We start from the raw sequence: 26,609 nt of genomic DNA on the forward strand, positions 1-26,609 counted from the left end.
GGGACCCGGGTTCAATTCTGGCCTTGGGTGACTGTGTGGAGTTTACACGTTCTCCCCGTGTCTGCTTGGGTTTCCTTCAAGTGCTCCGGTTTCCCCCCCACTGTGCAAAAATGATTGGCCATGCTGAATTGCCCCTTAGTGCCCAAAGCTGTGTAGGTTAAGGTGGAGGTGGGCCTGGGTGAGATGCTCCATCAGAGAGTCAGTGCAGACTCGATAGACTGAATGGCCTGCTTCTGCACCGTAGGGATTCTATGAATGTGCAGGGGTATGGGGAAGAGGCCAGGGATTAGCTCTAAGACACAATGGGCCAAATGGCCTCCTGCACCGTAACAATTCTGTGACGAAGAATGGTCACATGAATGTGATCATAGCATTGGCAATGCCTCTAAAGAAAGAGTCTGTGTGCAGGAATGGAAAAGTTTAAAGTTTATTTACTTATTAATGTCACAGGTAGGCTTAGATTAACACTGCAATGAAGTTACTGTGAAAATCCCCTAGTCACCACACTCCAGCGCCTGTTCGGGTGCATGAGGGAGAATGTAGCATGGCCAATACACCTAACCAGCACACCTTTCAGACTGTGGGAGGAAACCGGAGCACCTGGAGGAAACCCGCGCAGACATGGGGAGAACATGCAAACTCCGCACAGACAGTGACCCAAGCCAGAAATCGAACCTGGGTCCCTGGAGCTGTGAGGCAGCAGTGCTAACCACCATGTCACTGTGCCGCCCCAATGTTGTATTATTTCAGATGTCTGTTGTTTTCCTCACTGAGTTTTTGCCTCACCTCTCTGATTTTTCTGTGTGTCTGGTTATTTTCAGGATCTAATGAAGAAGCTGAATGAGTTACAGGTGAGCAGCTAAACGTTACACCGTCTGAACCATAACAAATTGTTTACTTGGAGGAACTCTGGAACCTGCCAATCTGGCACATTGTCACCAGCTGTCGGGAATCTTGCACTGACATGTCATGTGATTAAATCATCTCAAACTGTACAGATTAATTGAGTTAAAACAAGACATGCTGGATAAGGTCAGCAACTCTGGCAGTATCTGTGGAGAGATAACCTTAAGCAGACCTATGAGGGGAGGGGAGGTATGTGGAGGTGGATCATGGTCGAGCCCAGGATAATGAGTAACAGAGGAGAGGAATGGTGATATCGGATTGGTCAAGGGTGATAGCGGGTGGAGTTGCTAGGTGATGGGGGGAGGGTAGAAAGTGTTGGACCAGGTCTGGAAGGTGATGCAAACCATTTTTAAAATCCACCCTTGACCACGCTGTAAAATTAGTCAGTGAGATCCCTCAAAGCGGTTAGCACTGCTGCCTCACAACGCCAGGGACCCAGCTTCAATGCCTGTGTGGAGTTCACACATTCTCCCTGTGTCTGCGTGAGTTTCCTTCAGGTGCTCCCGTTTCCTCCCACACTGCAAAGGTGTGTGGGTTAGGTTGATTAGCTATGCTCAAATCCCCACTTTGTGTCAGGGGGGGATTAGCAGGGTAACTACACAGGGTTACGGGGATATGGCCTGGGTGGGATTGTTGTCGGTGCAGGCTCGATGGGCCAAATGGCCTCTTTCTGCACTGTAGGGATTCTATGATTGAAGTGAGAGAAGGATCTTTTCAGGTGAGTGGAGTTCAAAGTCAGCACAAGCGACTGACTAAAGGGAGACTCTAATAATTATTAGGCCACAGGGTGTCAACCATGCTCAGCTCCAGGACATCACTGCAGGAATCCCACGGTAGTGTCCTTGGTCCAACCATCTTCAGCTGCTTCATCAATGACCTTCCCTCCATCATAAGGTCAGAAGTAGGGATGTTCGCTGATCATTGCACAGTGTTCAGCATCATTTGCAACTCCTCAGATACTGAAGCATGTTCAAATGCAGCAAGACATGGATGATATTCAGGCTTGGGCCAACAAGTGGCAAGTAACATTTGTGCCAAGCAAATGCCTGGCAATGACTACCTCCAACAAGAGAGAATCTAACCATCTGCACATGACATTCAATATTACCATTACCGAATTCCCCACTATCAATATCCTATGCGTTAACATTGACCAGAAACTAATCTGGACCAACCATATAAATACTCTGGCTACAAGAGCATTTCAGAGGCTAGGAATCCTGCAACGGGTTTCTCACCTCCTGACCTCCCCCAAAACCTGTCCACCATTTATAAGGCACAAGTCAGGGGTGTGATGGAATACTCCCCACTTGCCTGGATGAGTGCAGCTCCAACAATACTAAAGAAACTTGACACCATCCAAGACAAAGCAGCCCTGCTTGATTGCTACCCATTCCACAAACATTCAACTCCTCCACCATAGATGAACAGTGACACCCATGTGTCCCAAGGTGCACTGCAGGAACTCACCCAAGGCTCCTTAGGCAGAACCTTCTAACCCCTGGCCACTACCATCTAGAAGGACAAGAGCAGCAAATTCCTGGGAACACCACCCTCCGAGTCACTCACTATCCTGATTTGGAAATATATTGCCATTCCTGCACTGTTGCTGGGTCAAAATCCCACCCCAACAGCATTATGGATGTACCTACACCTCAGGGACTGCAGGTGTATGTACACCTGCATCTACACCCGCAGGTTGTTGGTGCAGGTGTACCTACACCTACAAGGTGTAGGTTCAAGAAGGCAGCTCACCGCCACCTTATGAAGGGCAACTAGTGATGGGACAATAAATGCTGGCCTAGCCAGCAACACCCACACCCATGAATTAATTTTTAAATAGTTGTGTTCTTTCTCTATGGTGAAGCCCACAAACAGCAACAGGTGGATCTCATAACATGGAGATCCCAGCAAGGTGTAGAGCTGCCGTCCATTCTGTGCCATTGGCTGCAGTCAGAGGCAGTGTTGAAGGGAGGAGGAAGATGAAAGCCTCCAGTGGATGGCACCCAACTCACCTCCAACCTCCCAGGTGAATGGTCATGGTTGACAAGGGCTTATGTGGTTAGTCTTTCTATGCTACCGAGACAATAATCTACCTCTGAGACTCCAGAGAGATCGGAGGCAAATGGGATGGTGTCAGAGAGAGCTTTCTTGCACACTCTGGTCAAAAAGCAATATCTGTACTGTAATATATGATCGGGAGGAACACCCTTCTCTGCTCCACCAGGATGCCTTTCACCCTAAGGGGTGGGGCTGCATATTCTAGCCAGAGGTCAGTTGAAGGACTTAGCAGTGGCCTGCCGGCTTTGAGATGGAGGGAAACCACGCTCACTGAAGGACATCCATTGAGGCATCGACAATGCAAACTGCCTCGGTAATGGTTCTGATCCATATAAGGAGAAGGAGGGCCCATCACAGGTTACCTCAGGGTCAGGAGGAGCAAGGCTCTGAGCAGCATGAGGCAGGGGGCCTCTGGACGGTCAAGTTGGTATTGATCATGGACCATTGCAATGGTGAACATTAGCCAGACCATGGATGTACCACTGACAGTGATCTTATCGAGAAATGAATGAAGGGCAATGTTGGAGGTGTCCTCATGTGTCCCCAGATCTGCTAACTTCTCCAGCATGAGCTGCATCCACAAGGTTGCATTACTCTGGAGGAATGTTGCAGAGTTCCTGGCCTACCCTGAGTGACTGTCTGCCTGGATTCCCTTTAAATACGGTGCCAGGACCTTGGAGCACAGGAGGTAATGGCAGGGCTGGTGACGTTCTGCCCACCCCACCTCGAGATTCGCCATGCAGATACAGAATTAATGAGCTGGACAGCGAAAAATCGCACATGTTTAGCCATCTCGCCATCCCGCGGAAATTACGCTGAATTTCCTGCCTCCCACTGGACTGACTCCGAAAGGGAATATTCCACGCAGTGTTTGGAGTCGATGATTTTCCATCTCAGAGTCTGATTTTCTGAGATTAGGAGAATGTTTTTTGTTTGCACAGAGTGTTTGATACAGAAATTATTTCCCATTTTGAGGGAAAATTGGATAAATATCGGAAGCAGAGATAGATACAAAGCTAAGGATACGTAGCAGGGCTGTTTTTTGATTTGATTTGATGTGATTTATTATTGTCACATGTATTAACATGTAGTGAAAGGTATTGTTTCTGGCACACTGTATAGACAAAGCATACCGTTCATAGAGAAGGAAAGGAGAGGGTGCAGAATGTAGTGTTACAGTCATTGCTAGGGTGTAGAGAAAGATCAACTTAATACAAGGTAGGTCCATTCAAAAGTCTGATGGCAGCAGGGAAGAAGCTGCTCTTGAGTCGGTTGGTGTGTGACCTCAGACTTTTGTATCTTTTTCCAGACGGAAGAAGGTGGAAGAGGGTATGTCTGGGGTGCGTGGGGTCCTTAGTTATGCTGGCTGTTTTGCCGAGGCAGCGGGAAGTGTAGACAGAGTCAATGGATGGGAGGCTGGTTTGTGTGATGGACTGGGCTACATTAACGTCCTTTTGTAGTTTCTTGCGGTCTTGGACAGAGCAGGAGCCATACCAAGCTGTGATACAAACAGAAAGAATGCTTTCTATGGTGCATCTGTAAAAGTTGGTGAGAGTTGTAGCAGACATGCTAAATTTCCTTAATCTTCTGAGAAAGTAGAGGCGTTGGTGGGATTTCTTAACTATAGTGTCAGCATGGAGGGACCAGGACAGGTTGTTGGTGATCTGGACACGTAAACACTTGAAGCTCTTGGATTTCTTGAAGTTTTGGATTTCTTTAGCAAAGAGCCAGCATTGATATAATGGACCAAATGGTCTCGTTCTGCGCTTTAAGAATCTTTTGCAATCTATTTTCTTTGACCAATCAGAGCACTTAGGTGAAAAAAATGCGGACTGATTCAAAGCATAGAAAGCACAAAAGCAAACAAGAAATGCAAAACCTTACAACGTTTACCTGTGAAAAATCCTAACCTTCAGTTCAGTAGAAATACTGGAGGTTTAATTACTTTATAAATCTTGTTAGCGTGGAAACACATCAGCAGTTAATAGGGTGGTGGTATGCTGCCTCTAGCAGTGAAAATATGTATGTCTTCCTGTCAAAATGGTTGAAAATATCCAGCTTATGAAAGGATTTTCATAGAATCATAGAAACCCTACAGTGCAGAAGGAGGCCATTCGGCCCATCGAGTCTGCACCGACCACTATCCCACCCAGGCCCTATCCCCACATATTTTACCTGCTAATCCCTCTAACCTACACATCCCAGGACTCTAAGGGGCAATTTTTTAACCTGGCCAATCAACCTAACCCGCACATCTTTGGACTGTGGGAGGAAACCGGAGCACCCGGAGGAAACCCACGCAGACACGAGGAGAATGTGCAAACTCCACACAGACAGTGACCCGAGCCGGGAATCGAACCCAGGACCCTGGAGCTGTGAAGCAGCAGTGCTAACCACTGTGCTACCATGCCGCCCGATTTTATACTGATTGTTGGATGTGATCCAACAAGTCCAAGGATTACCCAGTGCTGTTAAAGCCCATGGTCATTCACCCCTCATTCACTCCTCGCTGCCAGAGAAGACAGAGAATTTGGCACTCAGCCAAATCTCCATTCACCACAGCGAGACGGGAGAATCCCGCCAGCGTGAACGCTCGGAGAATCCCACCCCAGGTGTGCCGAATTAAGTTCTTCCTATTCAAATAAACAGCTGTTGAAATATAGCTTGAGAGCTTTAGATAATTCACTGTAAGCTAGATTTGCAACCCCTTTAAGTGTTTCACAATTTGTTTGGCAAGGGAGGCCAGTAAGTCATCCCGCAGTGAGAGCATTCAGAGTAGAGAATGAATTGCACTGAGGTGATGAAAAGTTATTCCCGTCTTAAAGACTCTACATTGCCATTCAGTACCCTGCAGTGAAATGTAATTGCATTTGTTCAATCGCTTCTTCACGTTTCCCTCAAGTCCAACCACTTCCTTGCCCTTTACTGGATCTAACTCTGGTCCTCATTCATCCAGTGACATTATTGGCTTCACCATCTTCTGAATTGGAATTATCGCGCTCGTTCCAGTATTAATTCTGTCTCAAGAAAACTAAGCTTCCTCTTGTGTGACTTTTGGTTCTTTTCCCCTCACTATCTTCCACTCTTTACAAAATGTGACTTCAGTTTTGTTTCTATTCTGAGAGTGCCCTTCTAACACTATCCTAGAATAATGAACAGTGCAAGAAGATGGGTGATCGGTGATTGTTTTCTCATTTTATAGCACTCCAGCAACTTTTTCTTGGAGTCACATCCTTTCTTTGTTGTTTTGCTTTGTGGTGCTTTCCCTGGGTTTTAGTAGGCCAGTGATTTCTAGTTTGGAATGGCAGCTAACTATTTGACCAAAGTAACCTGACATAACTGATAAGTTTTAAGGGCATTCAAAATGATCAATATGTCCTGTCAGTGTTGTTGCATAACCGTTTCCTATTGTGCAAAAGGAGTGCAGGATTTGTTTATTCCGTCACAGTCATGAAGCAGGATCATAGCCAAGGTCATGTTTTTCCTCAGGTAAACATTGTCAACCTGTTTGCAATGAATATGGTCGCACACATTTCTGTGATTTTACCATTGTATTGTATTGGGGCGGCACGGTGGCGCAGTGGTTAGCACTGCTGCCTCAAAGCGCCAGGGACCCAAGTTCAATTCCAGCCTTGGGCGACTATCTGTGTGGAGTTTGCACGCTCTCCCCGTGTCTACATGGGTTTCCTCCAGGTGCTCCGGTTTCCTCCCACACTCCAAAGACGTGCAGGTTAGGTGCCATGGGAAAGGTGTGGTGTTACGGGGATAGGATGGGTAAAAAGGCCTGGGTAAGATGGTCTGTCAGAGAGTTGGTGCAAATTTGATGGGCCAAATGGCCTCTTTTGCACTGTAGGGGTTCTAGGATCATGTCATATGTGCATTTCAGTATATCACTGGAATTGAAAATCACTTGCAGCATACTCCCGTGTTTAGCCGGGGGGGGGAGGGGGGCTTACACATTAGGCCAGGATGCAGACACATCAAGTCCCAGCCTTCTATAGGTTCCACGGATATTGTTTTAGGCATGGTCTCCCCCCATCCTAAACACAGACTCTTGCATATAAAGGAGCATGGCTGGGAAAGTAACAAGTCCAATACAACCCAGTTAAAAAAAGGCTCATCTTCTGTTGGCTAGCAATAAATACAGGCCTATGCCTTGTCTTGGAGCCCAGCGTGTATTACAATGTAATCATCTGTATTTTCTGCCTCATAAAAAGGAACCCATGTTGACATCATCCACCTAGGACCCAGGTGCTCCTTCCCAGAGCAAGTACCCCACATTAGCCTGACCTCCCCTCTCTACCGAGGACACTTAAGGCACTCGGCATTCTAACCCTATGACCCTGCGTATTTTTTTATTCATTCATGAGACATGGGCGTCGCTGGCTGGCCAGCATTTATTGCCCATCTCTAGTTGCCCTTGAGAAGGTGGTGGTGAGCTGCCTTCTTGAATCGCTGCAGTCCATGTTCTGTGGGTTGACCCACAATGCCTTTAGGGAGGGAATTCCAGGATTTTGACCCAGCGACTGCGATATATTTCCAAGTCAGGATGGTGAGTGGCTTGGAGGGGAACTTGCAGGTGGTGGTGTTCCAATTTATCTGCTGCCCTTGTCCTTCTAGATGGAAGTGATCGTGGGTTTGGAAGGTGCTGTCTAAGGATCTTTGGTGAATTGTTGCAGTGCATCTTGTAGGTGGTACACACTGCTGCTACTGAGTGTCGGTGGTGGAGGGATTGAATGTTTGTAGATGTGGCGCCAATCAAGCAGTCTGCTTTGTCACAGTGGTTACACTGCTGCCTCACAGCCAGGGATCCGGGTCCGATTCCCGGCTTAGGTCACTGTGGAGTTTGTGGAGTTTTATACGTTCTCCCCGTGTCTGCGTGGGTTTCCCCCAGTCTGAAAGACGTGCTGGTTACGCACATTGACCCGAACAGGCGCCAGAGTGTGGCAACTAGGGGAATTTCACAGTAACTTCATTGCAGTGTTGATGTAAGCTTACTTGTGAATAATAAATAAACTACTTTACTTTGTCCTGGACGGTGTCCAACTTCTTGAGTGTTGTTGGAGCTGCACCATCCAGGCAAGTGGGGAGTATTCCATCACACTCCTGACTTGACTTGTGCCTTGGAGATGGTGGATAGGCTTTGGGGAGTCAGGAGGTGAGTTACTCACCGTAGTATTCCTAGCCTCTGACCTGCTCTTGAAGCCATTGTGTTTATGTGGCGAGTCCAGTTGAGTTTCTGGTCAATGGTAACCAACAGGATGTTGACAGTGGTGGTTTCAGTGATGGTAACACTATTCTGGTATTTTGGTAGGATTGACACTGGAGGCCACCAAAGAGCCAATCCCAATACTTATACCAGCCTCAAACACCCGCAGATTTTCAAATCTTTATTGTTGTTCCACATACATTTACCTGTATGAAGTTTTCAGTTAGATTTTTCACATTTTATAACTTCTGAGTTGCACAGTTTAAAAAAAACCCGAATACAGAGAGGTGTCAGTCACTTATTCCATTCCGTCTGGCCAATGACTGCACGCAAGGTGACAACCACCCCACCCCCCATGTCTGACTGAGGGAATCTTTCAGTTTGTTGCATGCAATTAGTTAACCCCTTGCAGATCAGGTCAACTTCACTATCTTGCATTCTCTGCCTTGTGAGTGCAACCCTGCACTCATTTTATGTAATAGGAACGGTACACATGATGCCACAAGGCTCCCTGAGAGCAGCATTCTGGTTGGCTATGATCTCTGTTAACCTCAGCCACCGGATATTAAGAATGTTTTTCTGAAGAAAGGAAGCTGATGACCTGTTAGAGGTTCACAATACAGTGCCTGCCAACTCAAAAATATTCTTAATGAACCCAGGCGTGATTTTCATAACCACCTCCCCCAACCCACCCCCCAACCCACCCCACAGCCAACCCCCAACCCACCCCACAACCCACCCCCCAACCCACCCAACAACCACCCACCCCACAACCAACCCCACAACCCACCCCACAATCCACCCCACAACCCACCCCCCAATCCACCCCCCCACCCACCACACAACCCACCCCACAGCCACCCCCCAACCCACCACACAACCCACCCCACAGCCACTCCACAGCCACCCCCCAACCCACCCCACAGCCACCCCCCAACCCACCCCACAGCCACCCCCCAACCCACCCCACAGCCAACCCTCAACCCACCACACAACATCCCCCCAACCCACCCCACAGCCAACCCCCAACCCACCCCCCAACCCACCCCCCCAACCCACCTCCCCAACCCACCTCCCCAACCCACCTCCCCAACCCACCTCCCCAACCCACCCCACAACCCACCCCACAACCCACCCCACAACCCACCCAAAAACCACCCCCCAATCCACCCCACAACCCACCCCCCCAATCCACCCCACAACCCACCCCCACAACCCACCCCCACAACCCACCCCCCAACCCACCCCACAACCACCCCACAACCCACCCCACAACCATCCCCCAACCACACCCCCAACCCACCCCAGAACCCACCCCCAAACAACTCCCCCAACCCACCCCACAACCCACCCCACAACCACAGCCCCAACCCACCCCACAACCACCCCACAACCCACCCCACAACCCACCCCACAACCACAGCCCCAACCCACCCCACAACCACCCCCCAACCCACCCCCCAACCCACCCCACAACCCACCCAACAACCACCCCCCAACCCACCCCACAACCACCCCACAACCCACCCAACAACCACCCCCCAATCCACCCAACAACCACCCCCCAATCCACCCAACAACCACCTCCCAACCCACCCCACACCCACCCCACACCCCACCCCACAACCACCCCCAAACCACCCCACAACCACCCCCCAACCACACCCCCAACCCACCCCAGAACCCACCCCCAAACAACTCCCCCAACCCACCCCACAACCCACCCCACAACCATCCCCCCAACCACAACCCCAACCCACCCACCAACACACCCCACAACCACCCACCCAACACACCCCACAACCCAACCCGCCACCCCCCCAACCCACCCCACAACCATCCCCCCAATCCACCCCACAACCCACTCCCCAACCCACCTCACAATAACCCCCCCAACCCACCCCACAACCACCCACTCAACCCACCCCCCAACCCACCCCACAACCACCCACCCAACCCACCCCCCAACCCACCCCACAACCCACCCCACAACCACCCCCCAACCACCCCCCAACCACCCCACAACCCACCCCACAACCCACCCCACAACCCACCCCACAACCATCCCCCCAGTCAACCCCCACCCCACTCCACAACCACCCCCCCAACCCACCCCACAACCACCCCCCCAACCCACTCCACAATCCCCCCAATCCACCCCACAACCACCCCCTACCCCACAATCACCCCCCCCACCCCACCCCACAACCCCCCCCCCCAACCCACCCCACAACCACCCCCGCAACCCACCCCACAGCCACCACCCCACCCCACGGCATGTTTAGCGGTGGCGGAGGCAGCCCAACATTGGTCAGCGATGGGATCTTCTAATCCCGCCGCTGTCAATGGGGTTTCCTGCTGTTTGCACCCTTCACCACTGAGGAACCCACAGGGGGGAGGCGGGGGGGTGGGGGGTCTCCATTGGTGGGACTGGATGATCTCGCTAGCATGAATGCCCACCATTTCTTACAGGTTTTCAGAGAGTGTTCCTCACACCTTGGTAAGCATCCCCATTAACTGGTGCCAGAAGTGGGCGTGCACAGTGTAGATGCCATTTTGGTACCAAAAAATGGCAAGTACCCGATAGCACCAAAACCATTTGGCCCCAACAAGAGCTAGGTTTCACAGCCTCAGTGTTTATCTATTTATCATGATGTGGAGATGCCGGCGTTGGACTGGGGTGGGCACAGTAAGAGGTCTCACAACACCAGGTTTAAGTCCAACAGGTTTATTTGGAATCATGAGCTTTCGGAGCGCTGCTCCTTCATCACTTAATGCTCGTGATTCCAAATAAACCTGTTGGACTTTAACCTGATGTTGTAAGACCTCTTACTGAATCGATTTATTTATTATTAGATTGGGAACTGGTCAGATTTACCAGGCCATTGGATTTGATGGTTTTTAAAGGGACCAGGAAGGACATTTTGCAAAGAGAATGTTCTAACCTAGCAGGATGGTTAGCAGAGTGCCATGAGAAAGATCTCCAGTTACAGAGGCAGTGATGGAATTCCGCAGCTTCCACTTTGGTTTTTCACAAAGCGAAATGTACCGAGCTATGAGACTTGTGATTCAATTAGTTGATTGTTACATAAAGATCAGAGCTCAATCCTCATTAAATCCCAGTTCTCATTATGAAAAAAGATTTCTAAAGGCATAGTTAAATCATACAAAGGTGCCTTTGTTCGTCAGAAGTTGGCAGTACATCAGAATGAAGCAACAGCGCTGCTCAAATTTTGGTGAGCTCCATATTTTAAGTTAATAAAATCTATCGGACTAAAGTATCTGATTATTTGGAACGTAAAATAAAAAGACTGGGTGGTAAGAACTCGCACTAATAGGCACTTCTGTAAATTGGAGACGTTTGTGGTGGGTTTGTCGTACAGAGGGAGATGAGTGATCTCAGCCTCTTGCTTTGTCCCTGTTTTTTTACAGTAAAACAATGTAATGAGGAAACCAAGCCACTCTGTCACATAGTACATGCTTCAATTCTTATATTTTTTTGAATCCAGTTGGTATATCGTGTTCTAGGGCATGACACGTTTGCTCAATTTAATAAAAGATCTTGGTCTGAAAGATGAGACTGGCCTGTAAACAGATAGATATAACGGCACAGTCAAGTCATTCGCACTTAAAATATCAATCTCTTACCTTGACTTGTCTCTGTTCACAATGCTTTACAGATTTCCTTTACCTGTTTGGGCCCCTGCTTTGGGATCATCAATTCTGAACAAAATGTTCAGCCAGAAGAGTGGTTGTAGATGGGTCTTTTTCAGAGTGGAGGTCGGTCACCAGTGGGGTGCCCCAGGGATCTGCTCTGGGACCTTTGCTCTTTGTGATTTTTATAAATGACCTGGCTGAGGAAGTGGAAGGATGGGTTGGCAAGTTTGCTGATGACACAAAGGTGTTGTGGATAGTATAGAGGGATGTCAGCAATTGCAACGAGACATAGATAAGATGCAAGACTGGGCGGAGAAGTGGCAAATGGACTTCAACCCAGATAAGTGTGTGGTGGTCCATTTTGGCAGGTCGAATAGGATGGAAGAATATAATATTAAGGGTAAGACGCTTGGCAGCGTGGAAGAACAGAGGGATCTTGGGGTCCGGGTTCATAGGACGCTCAAAGCGGCGTCGCAGGTAGAGGCTGTGGTTAAGAAGGCGTATGGATTACTGGCCTTCATCAATAGAGGAATTGAGTTTAGAAATCGGGAGATAATGCTGCAGCTGTATAGGACCCTGGTCAGACCCCACCTGGAGTACTGTGCCCAGTTCTGGTTGCCTCATTACAGAAAGGATGTGGAAGCCATAGAACGGTACAGAGGAGATTTACGAGGATGTTGCCAGGATTAAGTGGTATGCCTTATGAGGATAGGTTGAGAGAGCTAGGTCTTTTCTCCTTGGAGAGGCGAAGGACGAGAGGTGACCTGACAGAGGTGTATAAGATGTTGAGAGGTATTGGCTTTTACCCAGGGCTGAAATGGTTGTCACGAGAGACCACAGATTTAGGATGCTGGGCTGTAGGTATAGAGGAGATGTTAGGGGTATGTTTTTGACTCAGAGGGTGGTGGGTGCGTGCAATCGGCTGCCGGTAGTGCTGGTGGAAGTGGATTCGATTGAGTCTTTTAAGAGACTTTTGGATAGGTTCATGGAGGTTAGTAAGATAGAGGGTTATAGATGAGCCTAGAAGGTAAGGAAATTGTTCGGCGCAACTTGTGGGCCGAAGGGCCTGTTTGTGCTGTAGCTTTTCTATGTTCCATGTTCTATGTTCTAAAATATTGCAGTTGTTTGTACACAGATACAATCCCATTCTGAAGTATTACTGATACAATTGCTCTTTTTTTCTGGATGGGAATACTTTGGTCATCTTCATTATCTTGCATTCTCTGCCCCATGTCGATCTCTCAAACCCAACATAGCATAGTCTTTACTTCCCCAACTACCAAGCCAGAGCTAGAAAAGAGGAATAGTGTGGAGGAAGTCTGGGTGATAGAATACAGGCCGGAGGAAAGAGCGGAAATACAAAAAATGGCTGAAGGTGAAAGAGGCATGGATATGGGGAGGACCTGGGGGAAGGGGCAAAGAGATAGAGGGAAGGACGAGGACTAAAAATGCACAAGCAGCAGAATGGAGCAGAGGCAGGGTGAGGAACGGGGCAGCACCACAACAAAGAGAACAAAAAATAGTACAGCACAGGAACAGACCCTTCAGCCCACCAAGCCTGTGCTGACACATTACACCATTCTAAACTTTTTTTTATTCATTCATGGGACATGGGTGTAGCTGGCTGGCCAACATTTATTGTCCATCCCTAGTTGCCCTTGGAGGACATTTGAGAGTCAACCGCATTGCTGTGACTCTGGAGTCACATGTAGGTCAGACCAGGTAAGGACGGCAGATTTCCTTCCCTAAAGGACGAGTGAAGCAGATGAGTTTGTCCAATTTTTGTCAATGGTTTCATGGTCATCAGTAGGTTCTTAATTCCAGATATTTTTTTATCAAATTCAAATTCCACCATCTGCTGTTGTGGGATTTGAACCCAGGTCCCTGGAACATTAGCTGAGTTTCTGGATTAAGAGTCTAACGATAATACCACTAGGCCATCGTCTCCCTTAAGAGCTTTTGCCTCTACGTAGTCCATCAATTCCCTGACTATTCATATATCTAAACGTAGGGCATATTTGGGCGGTAGACCTACTAAGGACCAGTTGAGGACCAGAACAAGTAGGCGAAAGAAGCAGAGGGGAAGTTGCAACTTTGGCACCAAGACACAAAGGTCTGCCTGTGAGCTGAAGTGGTGGCAAATGGGCCGACTGACTGCAGAATGAAGAGAGATGCCCAGCCGTTTGAAGAATGGAGCAGAGGTAAAGAGGGCACATTGTGGAATGATATTTACTGAGTTCAATTAAAAACTAATTGTTACAGGGGAGCTGAAGAACTAGTGGAAGCACCATTGAGGGAAATAAAAATCAAAGCCACTGCTGACCGGAAGTTATCTCTGACTGTTCAGCTGAAGCACCATGCTGTACTTTATTTTAGTTTGATTTCACCTGCTTAAACACTATAGAAAAATAACTTTGTTTTTAAAAAAATCAATTCACCTCGTGTGTGATTGTCCCTTTAAGGCCAACAGAGCAGAAGAGGGTCACCTGGCTTGAGGGACCAATTGAGACTGAGATTGGTGAGTAATCACCTCAGGGGGTGGAGTTCTCTCTTAGGCAGCATACAGTCTGAAGACATGGGCTGGAATTCTCCAGCCATTCACGCCCCGCTGCTGCTGCCAGGAAGGATTGAGAGTATTGCGCTCAGCTAAATCTCCATTCACTACAGCGGGACCAGAGAATCCTGCCGACATGAATGACCAGAGAATCCCACCCATATAGTAGGCATGTAGGGACTGGGCAGCCAGTGGGCTGTTCCAGGGCAGCTAGTGGGCTGCTGGTCTCTGTACAGTTTTACCTTGTTAATAAATACCCTTGTGTTGTTGACGAAGTCTGTCGAGGCATCATTACATTGGCGACAAGGATAAAATGGATTACGATGACACAGCCAACCTGTGAGTATCCAGTTTTAACTGAAGCCTGAAGAAAAAAAGATACTCACCCAAATGCCTGTTTTTGGGTGAATAAACCCAGTGAGATGTTGAGAGATTGCCAGACCCTGAGGGACAGACACAGAGCGAGCGTGGAGTGGCCGTTACAGTCCGAAGGTTATAGAAGTATATAGAAAAAAAAAGAGAAAATAGCGCTTAGAAGCAAAAACTGTGACTTTGATTTCAAAATAAGTGGAACTTAAGTAAAGGAGAAAGACAGGGAGTTGCTGCAGGTTTTTTTTTTCAAAAAGAAGAGCACAGAGAGCAGTACTGAAAGTAAAAAGGAACAAATACCCAGGGAAGTCTAGGAGCTGTCCCAGAGTGTGGGGGGAAATGAAGAGGGTGAAACAGACAGGCCCCAGATGGTGGGCAATTCTCAAAAAAGATGCGTAAGCTGCAAAGACCTCAGTGAAGAGGCAACGGAAGACCCTGGAAGACAAACACTGAAAGGTAAATGACCAAATGAAGAGCAACAAGAAAATTGCAGAACACTTTGTTGGAGACAAACCCGACCAACAGTGAAGCCAAAAAGACAAATAGAACTGAAGACTCCATTTGTGAAGTGAATATGCCCGGTAAGAACATGATGGATTCAACTCAGAGGAAACATAAAAATTAAAGACTTCTAAAGAAACCAGGAACATCGAATCATAGAATCTACAGTGCAGAAGGAGGCCATTAGGCCCATCGAGCTTGCACTGACCACCAGGCCCTATCCCCACAACCCCATATATTTACCCTGCTAATCCCTCCGACACTAAGGGGTAATTTAGCATGGCCAATCAACCTAACAATTGAACATAAAGAGGAATCAGCAAAAATAATTAAATCTCTAGGGGAGACGTTGAAACAACAAGATGGAATGACTGACAGCAAACTTAAAAAAGGAGCAGCAAAAAAAATTGACGAACTAAAGTTAAGAAGAAGGAGAATTGAATGACACAGTGGAGAATAAGCTGAACTCCGTGAAAAAGCAACTAGAAAAGAAGAACAAATCCGGTGAAGAATTGAATCAGGAGAATAAGAGCTTGAAGAAAGGAAGCTTGACAATGAGAAATTAGCTGGAGAGGTAAAAACATTGAAATTGACGGCAATTTACACAGAGGAAGAACTGAGATTCCATGACAGAACAAATCGTGAATGGAAAAGCAGTGAGCCTGTTTGGAAGAGCTCCATGCAAGACCGTATTTGGAAATGTACATAGTTAAAGCCTACCAATAAAAGTGTTCATGTTTGGGCAGACAGGTCTCATGGTCTCATCAATGCGCCATCAAGAAAAATGTTTGAACCTGCAAGCACCAAAGTACCTGTTATAGACATAACTGATGTCTCTGTAGAAGCAAGTAGCAGAGAACTGTCTTGTGTCAGCAGAGGTGCCGGTCATTTGCAGTTCCTGTTAATGTCGACCTGGTGGAAGCATGTCCGACTACAGAATTACACAGTTCTACAAGGAACAGAAAAACCCTTCAAAGACTAGATTTGGGGCTGAATAACTTGGTTATTGAAGATTGGATAAAACGATTAAAGGGGGAGGGATGTGGTGACTGTCCGTTTAAGGATAACACAGCAGAAAGAGGGCCGCCTGGCTTGAGGGACCATTTGGGACCAAGAGTGGGTAATCACCCCAGGAGGTGGAGTCCTCTCTAACGCAGAAGACAGTCTGAAGATACGGAGAGGAACATGTTGGGACTGGGATAGGCGGCAGGGTGGTGGGGGGGGGGGGGGGGGGGGTGCGGCTGCAGGCCCCTGTACAGTTTTTCCTTATTAATAAAGATCCTTTGTGTTGCTGTCACATGCATCATTATACCTAGGTATTTTAAAAGAAATACTTTAAAAACTACTTGGCAGGAGAGTTAGTTATTTCCCTCAATCAGCTTATGTTTTAGATTAATGTGATGTTCACTAGCTGGAGATTTTAGATTTGGGTTTTCTGCTGGGAGAATGTTAGGGTCTGGCCAGCAAGGATGAAACTGAAACAAATTGCTTTTCTGTGGTCATTTTCATTTGAATTTTTAGACAAGCTGACCGCCTGATTTCCACTTGGAGATCAAATGGAGAGTGACTGTGACAGGCCTCTAGGGCCTGTCTACCAGATTACAGTGTGACTAGCAATCTCTCTGCTGCCTATTGAAAATCCCAAAGTGCAAGCAAACAACCTTTCTGCAATGATTGACTATGCTTTTGAGTTTTTTGGTCAACTATGGATGCTCGGCATAAATTGCCATTCCTGCGTCAAGTACTACTGAAGAGAAAACAAAGGAAAGTCTGTCAGAGGATGTATTTCTGTCATTTAAACAATGATACAATATGCCTGACCATATTTGGGTGCATTCCCCCATTACTGCAGCAGGAAATCTTGGAAATGATTTGGAAAAGGTGATTCAGAAACGTTCTTGCCTTCTCAAGCAGAGTAGGCGGGATTTTTGCCCACTTCCAGTCTTCTGGTCCCACCGCTGTCAACAGGTTTTCCTGTTATTCATACCCTCTGCCATTGGGGAATGCACGACAGGGGATCGGCATCGGCAGGGCTGGAAGATCCCACCAGCGAGAATGGCTGGAAAATTTGGATCACTTTTTTTTAAGCAATGAATCAATTCTATCCTTGCAATAGGCTGATGTGCGAACTAACCTTACTGTGAATCTGTTATAAGGGTGCCAGTTGAGGTCCCAAATAACACCCATGATACACTCATGGACCTATGCACTCTTCTGGTCTTGGCCACACTAAAGCCATTTTGGTACGGGTGTTTGCCGACATTAGCAAGTGCATGTCCAATGTATGCAGGGTTTTAATTTAGTCATTCATGGGACATGGATGTTCCTGGCTGGCCAGCATTTATTGCGCCTCCCTAGTTGCCCAAGGACAGTCAAGAGTCAACCACATTGCTGTGGCTCTGGAGTCACATGTAGGCCAGACCAGGTAAGGACGGCAGATTTCCTTCCCTAAAGGACATTAGTGAACCAGATGGGTTTTTCCGACAATCGATAATGGTTTCATGGCCATCTGTAGATTCGTAAATCCAGATATTTTTATTGAATTCAAATTCCACCATCTGCCATGATTCGAACCCGGGTCCCCAGAACATTCGCTGAGTTTCTGGATTAATAGTCTTGTGATAATACCACTAGGCCATCGCCTCCCCAAGTAGGCAGACCAGGATGCCAGTCAGTATGTAATTTTGGTTTTTGGCCTGTCTCCTCCAGCTAATGGCCTCTCAGTCTTGCACAGCTGACCTTTCACTCAGCAACAGTTTCCAACCTCCCACCAGCCATAGCTTAGAAAGCATCAGGTAAGCTGCTTACTGATTTCTACAACTCCTGTTGAGTTTCTAGAACTGTCTGGTGGTCGTACTGATCGTTAAAAATACTGAAATCCACAGGGAATGTTGTGGCCTGTGCAGAAGATCTTAGTCCTGAGCTCAGGCCACTTGCTCCCATGCCTGGGTGCAGTAGTTGGTGTTGTCCATGGTCTGCAGCAGGACAGGGAGAACAGGCAGAGGCGACACAAAGGAAGGCAAGCTGCTCGAAGAGGGAGGAGAAGGAGAAGGGCTTTTGGCAGGACTCCATACCCACTCATGGTTTTCAGGGGGCAATTATGCCATTCAACTCAGCGAGAGGAAATGTGACAGAAATCTCTGCTTCACTAGGGAGATGTTTAACAAAATCTGCCAGCTGTTGCAGCCAGGATGGCTGCCTCACAGCAGGGCAAGGACAGCCAGCCACTGTGAAGATCACCCTGATCATGAACCTTTAAGCACTAGGCTCTTTCCGGACTAGAGCAGGCAATGTTTGCAACACCTCCCAAGCCACTGTTCGCTGTTACATAGGCGAGATCACTAAGACTTTGTTTGCATAGGGAGCGGGATATATTTCATTCTATCTAACTAAAGCAAAAGGCTGTGAATTCTGGAAATTTGTAATAAAAATAGGAAATATTAGAAGTATTCAACATTTCTGGCTGTCTATATGGAGGGAGAAACTGAGTTAATGGGTGGGATTTCCCAGCCGCGCTCGCCCCAATACTGGAAATTTCCATCTGAGGTCAACGGACTTTTGCATGGTCCGTATCCCGCCCACTATGATTCCCATCCAGGCGGGATGGGAAAATTCAGTTGATTGTTTCAGGTCTGTGATTTTACATTGGACTTTTGGAATGCTTAAAAACTGCTTCTGCTGCATGGGCTACTCTCGAGGAGCCCTGTAGTGCTCACCAGAGTGTGTCTCAAGATTCACTGCGGTCTGTTGTATACTGCACAACAGTGTCATCATGAGGGCACAGCGCTTGCTACCAGCTGTACAGTGAGTAAAGAGGAGGAGGCAACTTACACAGTCTCTTTCTGGTCGGACTGCTCTTCATCAACTCATCTGACTGTGATGCTGGTGAAGGCAACCCCAGTTCTTCATTTACCAACAGTCCCATTCCTTAGCTTCCCTCTGTGACGAACCATCACAGAATCCTCGTGACCACAATGCCAACAGAAAAACCACCACAAAGCCATTGTTCCATATCAACTTGGATCCATCCAAAAGTCAATTCAAAAGGCAACTAATCATCCAACTAATTAGAAAGGCAAATGGAATGTTGACCTTTATTGCTGAAGTATAAAAGTAGGCTTGTCTTATGAGGAAGGTGTTATAATTCAGGTAAAAAAAACTCCAGAGTGTTTTATGAAGTCCGCCTGGATCGTAGGTTTTACACTTTGAATTTGGCTAAGGTGAGCATGAGATGTTTCACTTCAGGTATGATTCAAATGACCCACTAGGGAGCTTTTATCAAACAAAGTTTATTTTAAGAATACAGTTAACATGTATAAAAGGAAAATGAGCAAGAACTTTTAGCAATTACAAACAAAAAAAAACAACCATGATATTGTATAACCCTTAATGAATATAGGCAATGCTCCAATCAAACAAACCTCCCTCTACAAAACCCTTACCACATGTTTAGCATAGAAAATACAAATGCTTTCATGATGCTGGGACTTAGTTCTGTGGTTGAATGCTGCAATTCTCTTGATGCACACACAGTCGAGCTTGGAATCAGAACAGTTTCCCAAAGCAACTGGGAAAGAGAGAAAGAGGCTCTAGGCAAGGCAACCGCCAACAGCAGATTTTATTTTCCACTCCAGGAAGGTAAAAAGCCTTGCTTCCAGCTAGCCAGCAGAATTTCCAATGCCAGGGAGAGAGAGAAAGAAACACTGTTTTCAGTCTGATGTCCACCCCCTTTCTAAGAGAAACAGCAGCTCATAACTGAAAATGAAAGAGCTTCTGTCATTTGATCTGCCAACCAGTCTTCCCCCAAACAATGCAGGGTCATGAAACAAATCCCAGAAAGTAGCTGAGGCCCAGAGTAAAAATAACCAAAACCCCATTTAAGCCATTGAAACAGCAATAAAAGGAATACTCCAGACAACCCAGCAGCAATGAAAAAACCTGAAGCTGTTATAGCTGCAGAGAACATGATTTTTAAAAAAATTCTTAAAGGTACACTAACGTCACAAAAGGTTGAGCATTTTAATCCTATACTCATTGGAGTTTAAAAGAATGAGAGGTGGTCTTCTTGAAACATATAAGATTCCGAGAGGCTTGACAGGATAGATGATTCCTTTCAACTTACCCCCCGCCCCCCACTTAAGATGTTAACCATCCCACTGCCCACTTTCTGCCTCTCCCCGACCTCCAAAGTATGATCCCTCTCACCGCCCTCTCCAACCCCTCCCTAGGCTTCCGAGGGTGACTGATCCCTCTCCGCCCAAAATTCCCAGACTGCGGTCCATGGGTCTTCTTCATGTGTCTGCTGAGTTCTGGCATTGCTGGGACTGCAAGAGCTACCTGTCAATCAGATTGGCAGCTCTCGAGGGCATGATGACCTTCCACTGAGGAGTGGAAGTCCCATGCTGAGCTTGTTAAGGCCGTCCGCGATGTATTCTGCACAACGCAAACCGCCACATTCCTATAAGTGCAATATGAGAGGGACTGCCTGAGCACCCCTAGAACACCTAATTTGTATCCTCCATCACTACAGTCTACTTTGAAGAAGTGAAGTTGAATGCTGCCAAGAGGACTCGTGTTGTGTTAATGAGGCAGAACAGAGAATATTCATGGTAGATTCTCACTGTGCTCCCCGCTGTAGTACACTACTACCCAGAGCAACAGCGTAAACTGATGGTGTGTCATGGTACTGTTGCCATTATCTCATTCCATGAGTGCACTGAGCATCCAAGCCCTTCAAATGGATCATTCATATGATATTCACACTCTCCCATACGTAAGAGAAAGCTTGCAGTGAGGGAACAGAAGTCATGATTTGCTTACAGATTTTTTATTTTTTTGGCATGGATATTTTGGAATCCTTTAACTAATTCTGAAAGTAAGCACCCCATCAACCGTGACCATAATGCAACATCAGATAGCAATGTAGATCAACAATTCCAATAAATTCAAACCTGCCTAAAGTCCTTGGTCCTTGGTCCTGGGCGGCACGGTAGCACAGTGGTTAGCACTGCTGCTTCACAGCTCCAGGGACCTGGGTTCGAATCCCAGCTCGGGGTCGCTGTCTGTGTGGAGTTTGCACATTCTCCCTGTGTCTGCGTGGGTTTCCTCCCACAGTCTAAAGATGTGCGGGCTAGGTTGATTGGCCATTCTAAATTGCCCCTTAGTGTCCCGGGATGCATAGGTTAGAGGGATTAGTGGGTGGATATGTGGATAGGGCCTGGGTGGGATTGTGGTTGGTGCAGACTCGATGGGCCGAATGGCTTCTTTCTGCACTGTAGGATCTATGATTCTATGATTCTTAACCTACGGAATCTAAGAATCCCACAGAGCGTGTGAAACGCATTTCTATTTGTGAAGGTTAGTAGTTAGTTTAAAAACTCCTCACACCTGAACATTTGAAGATTGATTTTGAGTAATTGTGTTCTGCCCAGGCTGATAAGCATCTTCAGCTCCCCTTTCACAGTGGTTAGCAATGCTGCCTTGCACCGCCAGGGACCCGGGTTCAATTCCGGCCTCGGGTGGCTGTCTGTGTGGAGTTTGCACATTCTCCCCATGTCCACGTGGGTTTCTCTGGGTGCTCCGGTTTCCTCCCACAGTCCAAAGATGCGCAGGTTAGGTTGATTGGCCATGCTAAATTGCCCCTTAGTGTCAGGGGGTAGCAGGATAAATATGTGGGATTAGGCAGATAGGGTCTGGGTGGGATTATTGTCGATGCAGGTTTGATGGGCCAAATGGCGTCCTTCGGCACTGTGGGGATTCTATGATTCTCATCAAAATGCTCACTAAACTCACTCAATGTTTAAATATTGAGTAAGTGAACCTAAACTCTCCCGAGAAATGAATAATTATCATTCAGGCTGCAGTCCGTCTCTCACAGACAGAGGTGAAAACTCACATCAGTAATAACAATGACAGCTTCTTTTATACAGTCTCTTCACAGGGGCATTAGCAACCGAAATATAACAGCCAACCAGATAAGGAGACATGAGCGCAAATGACCAGTAGCTTGGTCAAAGAGGTAGGAGTGTATTCATGGATAAAGCAAAGCAGAGAGGCAAAGATGTTTAGGGAGGGAGTTCTGGAGCATATGGCCCAGGCATCTGGGGTCACAGTCACACATGGTTTCCTCCCACAGTCCAAAGATGTGCGGGTTAGGTTGATTGGCCAGGTTAAAAATTGTCCCTTAGAGTCCTGAGATGTGTAGGTTAGAGGGATTAGCGGGTAAATATGTGGGGGTAGGGCCTGGGTGGGATTGTGGTCGGTGCAGACTCGATGGGCCGAATGGCCTCCTTCTGCACTGTAGGGTTTCTATGATTTCTATGATGGTGCAACGATTAAAATTTGGGACGGTCAAGAGGCCCAAGTTAGAGGAGCTCGGAAGTCTCCAAGGGTTGGGCTGGCGGAGGTTACAGAGACAGTTGGGGACGAAGCCATGGAGGGATTTGAAATCAAGGATGGGAATTTTAAAATCAAGACTTTGCTTAACCTGGAATAGTTGAGGGGAAGTGGGGGTATATCATTCCCCCCCATTAACCGTCCTACCGGTGGAGGGAGCAAGAGATGGGTCTCATGGATTGGATGAGCTCAGAGAAGGTATGAGGGGAGATAGGTGAGAAACGAAAGGCAGATACAAGTTCAGGCCTGTTGGGGGGGGGGGGGGGGGGAGGAGCAGGGTTCTGGGGGGGGGGGGGGGAGCAGGGTTCGGGGGGGGTGGGGAGCAGGGTTCTGCGGGGGGGGGGAGCAGGGTTCTGGGGGGGGGTGGTGGTGGGTGGGGAGCAGGGTTCTGGGGGGTGGAGCTTAATGGACTTAGTGGGCCAGGCAGGGAAGGAAAGTGGCAGATTTAGCTGATTGGATGATGGCAAGCTTAAAGGCAAAGATGTCCATCTTGACACTTGTTGGAAATGGGCTGAAAGGGACATGGAGGGAAGAGTTTAAAAAGGTGGGTTGGAGTATAGAACACAAGCTGGTGGGGGAGTAGGGAGATGGGAGAGCATGTTTGGGATGTGGGGATGGGAGAACTGGGGTGGGGCAGTGGGGATTTGGGGGGGCAGGGGTGTAGTGGGAGGTGGGGTTAGTGGGGGTGTCTGGGGTTGGATGGGATGATGCTGGTTACCTTTGCATCCTAGAATGGAATGGAACAGTAGGTTTTCCCAGATGAGAGCAGGACCTGCACATGGTCCAGCCGGGTTTGAATGGGTAAATCGATTGTTCATTATTTCCATCCAAGTCTGCCTTCCTTCAAACTCATGGGAGTGGAAGTGAGGGCCACACAGGGGGCTTGGCCAGGGCTGAGGGAGGGTAATGATTTTAATGGGGACGACACACTGCAGGGCACGGTGAGGATGATCAAATCAGTTGTTGCAAAAACATCTTCATGAACAAAGGGCCAAAGGCTGGAGTTAACAATTCTGCCCTGAAACACTATCACATATTTTATATAATGTGCTGTATCTCTACACACTTCTGAAATATTTCGTTAGAGCATTTTTGTTGTCTGCTGATGTCCATATTTTGAGGCATTAATATTGTAATATAATATTATAATATAACATCAATATTGTTGTGGGTGCTGCACTAAATCACAATCACTGAACAGCACTTTCACCATTTGTAGAAATATATTACTCTATAACTGCAATTAAATGTTGTTTTCCCATTATTTTTCTCTCAGAACATAGATGCAGTGAACTTCTTCTGTGACTATGAGGAGAGCCGGGGTAACTACTTGGTGGATGTTGATGGCAACAGAATGCTCGATCTCTACACACAGATCTCTTCCATCCCTATTGGTAAGGACTGGGAATGATTTACGAGGAGCTACTTTTCCTCAAAGAGTTTTTTTAAAAACCTGACAGTTCTTGGCTATCCATCTTTCCTCAAAACATTATTGTTTGTGGAGATTTATTAATGTACAACGTTGCTTATCTCTTACCAGGGAACTAAATCTATGATTTACCAATATCAGTTGTTGAAATTTCCACATACTCTCCTCGCATCTTTTAAACATCACTCTAGGTGAGGGTTGCCGATCCTCTTGGATTGCCCTCTGGCTATTGGACACGAACTTCCCAATCACGGCTATGCTGGAGATTTTCAGATTAACCACATACTGCACCTCATTGAGCATTATTAAAATCAGCGTGAAGATTATAGTTATAGTGATATAGAAGACAGCCATACTGCATCACAGGGCCCTGGAAGCGAGGGGTTTAGCATTCCCTTTCCATTGCTTTGTTCTTCCTCTCCATACCGCACCATGGTTATATTTGTTGGAGATGCCGGCGTTGGACTGGGGTAAACAAATAAACCTGTTGGACTTTAACCTGGTGTTGTTAAACTTCTTACTATATTTGTTGGCTCAGCTAAATCTTGCGTGCACTTAAAATTAAAATTAAAATGGAGCTGTCCTCTTGATTTTCACATAGAGCATTGGTCACTTCCGTATCTCTGCAGTCTTTGTGCAGGTGATCTCTCCCCTAGCAAGCAGGATGCCACACGAGCAGTCACAATACAAAATATAGTTGATGGGCAGAGAGGTATTACCGGTGAGGAGTTTTCTTTGCCACTCTTGCTGTGAGACCTCCTGCCCTCCACCGACCAGAGACCACGAGCTCAACTGTTAGACTCACACTGGACATTGCTGAATGTCTGTAACAACAGGTGGGAGCACGCTACAACCCTCCCTTTCTCACCCCAGCAGATTATAACCTTTGTTTCTAACTTGGTTGGTTTTGTAATTTCCAATGCTAAAGGAGCAAAAAGAAACAATCACATCTTTTTATAATAAGCGCTGAACTGGTAAATATCCCACAATGGTTAATGGTGTGGAAAGTCAATGTGATACAACCTCCTAAAATATTTACAAAATTTAATGAGAGTTTTATGACAAAATGTAAACAGTTTATCCCACCACAATTGCTGTTCCCAGCGGGACCATGCCACTCATAGTCACCATTACAATACAGGAAAACATGGTGCCATCTTGTAGATGTAAGGGTCCCACAAACAGCAATGATAAATTGACCAGACAATCTGTTGGCAGCCTATTCTACACACCCGCAGCAGATCCAAAATAGGTCCTTCTCCAAAACCCACTCTTGAGTAGGTGAAAAGTCTAAACGTCCTTTTCTTTCCAATCTTCTGAGCGCTTGGTTAAAAACCGCTCAAAATCTTCTTTTTGAATAAGTTAAATATGAATGGATTTTTTTTCTAATTCCTGTTCACCTTCTGGGAAGAAAATCTCTTTTTCGATTCAATATTCCACAGTGTATGTGAGAGTCAGGGAGCATTAACCTGCTATACATCAAAGGAATTGAGACACTGAATTACATTGTCCAGATTCTGCATTACATAAGGGCTCGTTTGTTTAATTTATGTTCCGCCAACCTAATCGACAACATCAAACTGTGACTATCCGAAAAGCATCAGTAATATCCAATCTGGCATTCTTCTGCAAACAGCTCATTCAGTTCAGCCATTGAATACAAATCTTTAATATTACAAATGCCATCACCATCTCCTTTCCTTCAAAACAGAGACCATTTCAAGAATGTCTCGTTACATGGTCAAATTGAGTATGGCATGAGGGATAGCTCACTGCAGTGTTACAGAATATACTTTATACAATGCATTGATGAGTGGAATCCTCTTAGAATACAGAAAGGAAGCATGGTTTGATCAAGGGTGGCATGATTCACCATTGTACTAGACTGCCAGCAGATTTAAGGGCGGCACGATGGTGCAGTGGTTAGCGTTGCTGCCTCACAGCTCCAGGGACCTGGATTCGATTCCCAGCTTGAGTCACTGTCTGTGCAGAGTTTGCACGTTCTCCCTGTGTCTGCGTGGGTTTCCTCCGGGTGCTCCGGTTTCCTCCCACAGTCCAAAGATGTGCGGGTTAGGTTGATTGGCCATGCTAAATTGCCCCTTAGTGTCCCAGGATGCATAGGTTAGAGGGATTTAGAGGGTTTGTGGGGATAGGGCCTGGGTGGAATTGTTGTCGGCGCAGACTCGATGGGCCGAATGGTCTCCTTCTGCACTGTAGCGATTCTATGGTTTCTGGTTTCTATAATTAGAAGCAGACTGGTTGAAAAATCCACGGATATTTTTTTTGATCTGGGAACTCAGATCCTGTACACTAACTTTGACTCAACATATTTTATATCTAGCTCACGGTTGTCTGGTATATTTGTTGCCATGTATTGAAGGAAATGTAGGAAAATGCAGAGTGAGCATCATTACCTGATGCATCTGGTGGAATTCCTTTAAAAACAAAATTAAATTGTAATCAACCTTTCACTACATGAAGCGGACATTTGGATCAAGCTAAAAATAAGAATCTCTTTTCTCCAGGAT

At 46.9% G+C, this 26,609-nt stretch overlaps 1 protein-coding gene across 2 annotated transcripts in view; it reads left to right on the forward strand.

Annotated features, from left to right (window-relative positions):
- The window catches only part of abat (4-aminobutyrate aminotransferase), a 136,466-nt gene that overhangs the window by 44,972 nt on the left and 64,885 nt on the right, over positions 1 to 26,609 (forward strand). For both annotated transcript variants that reach the window (XM_078240394.1, XM_078240395.1), the window contains exons 3-4: positions 822 to 851; positions 23,929 to 24,046. In XM_078240394.1, coding sequence (XP_078096520.1) covers positions 822 to 851; positions 23,929 to 24,046 — 148 coding nt within the window. The remainder of the gene's footprint in view (positions 1 to 821; positions 852 to 23,928; positions 24,047 to 26,609) is intronic.

This window comes from Mustelus asterias, chromosome 23 (assembly GCF_964213995.1).
Source record: "Mustelus asterias chromosome 23, sMusAst1.hap1.1, whole genome shotgun sequence".
Lineage (NCBI taxonomy): Eukaryota > Metazoa > Chordata > Chondrichthyes > Carcharhiniformes > Triakidae > Mustelus > Mustelus asterias.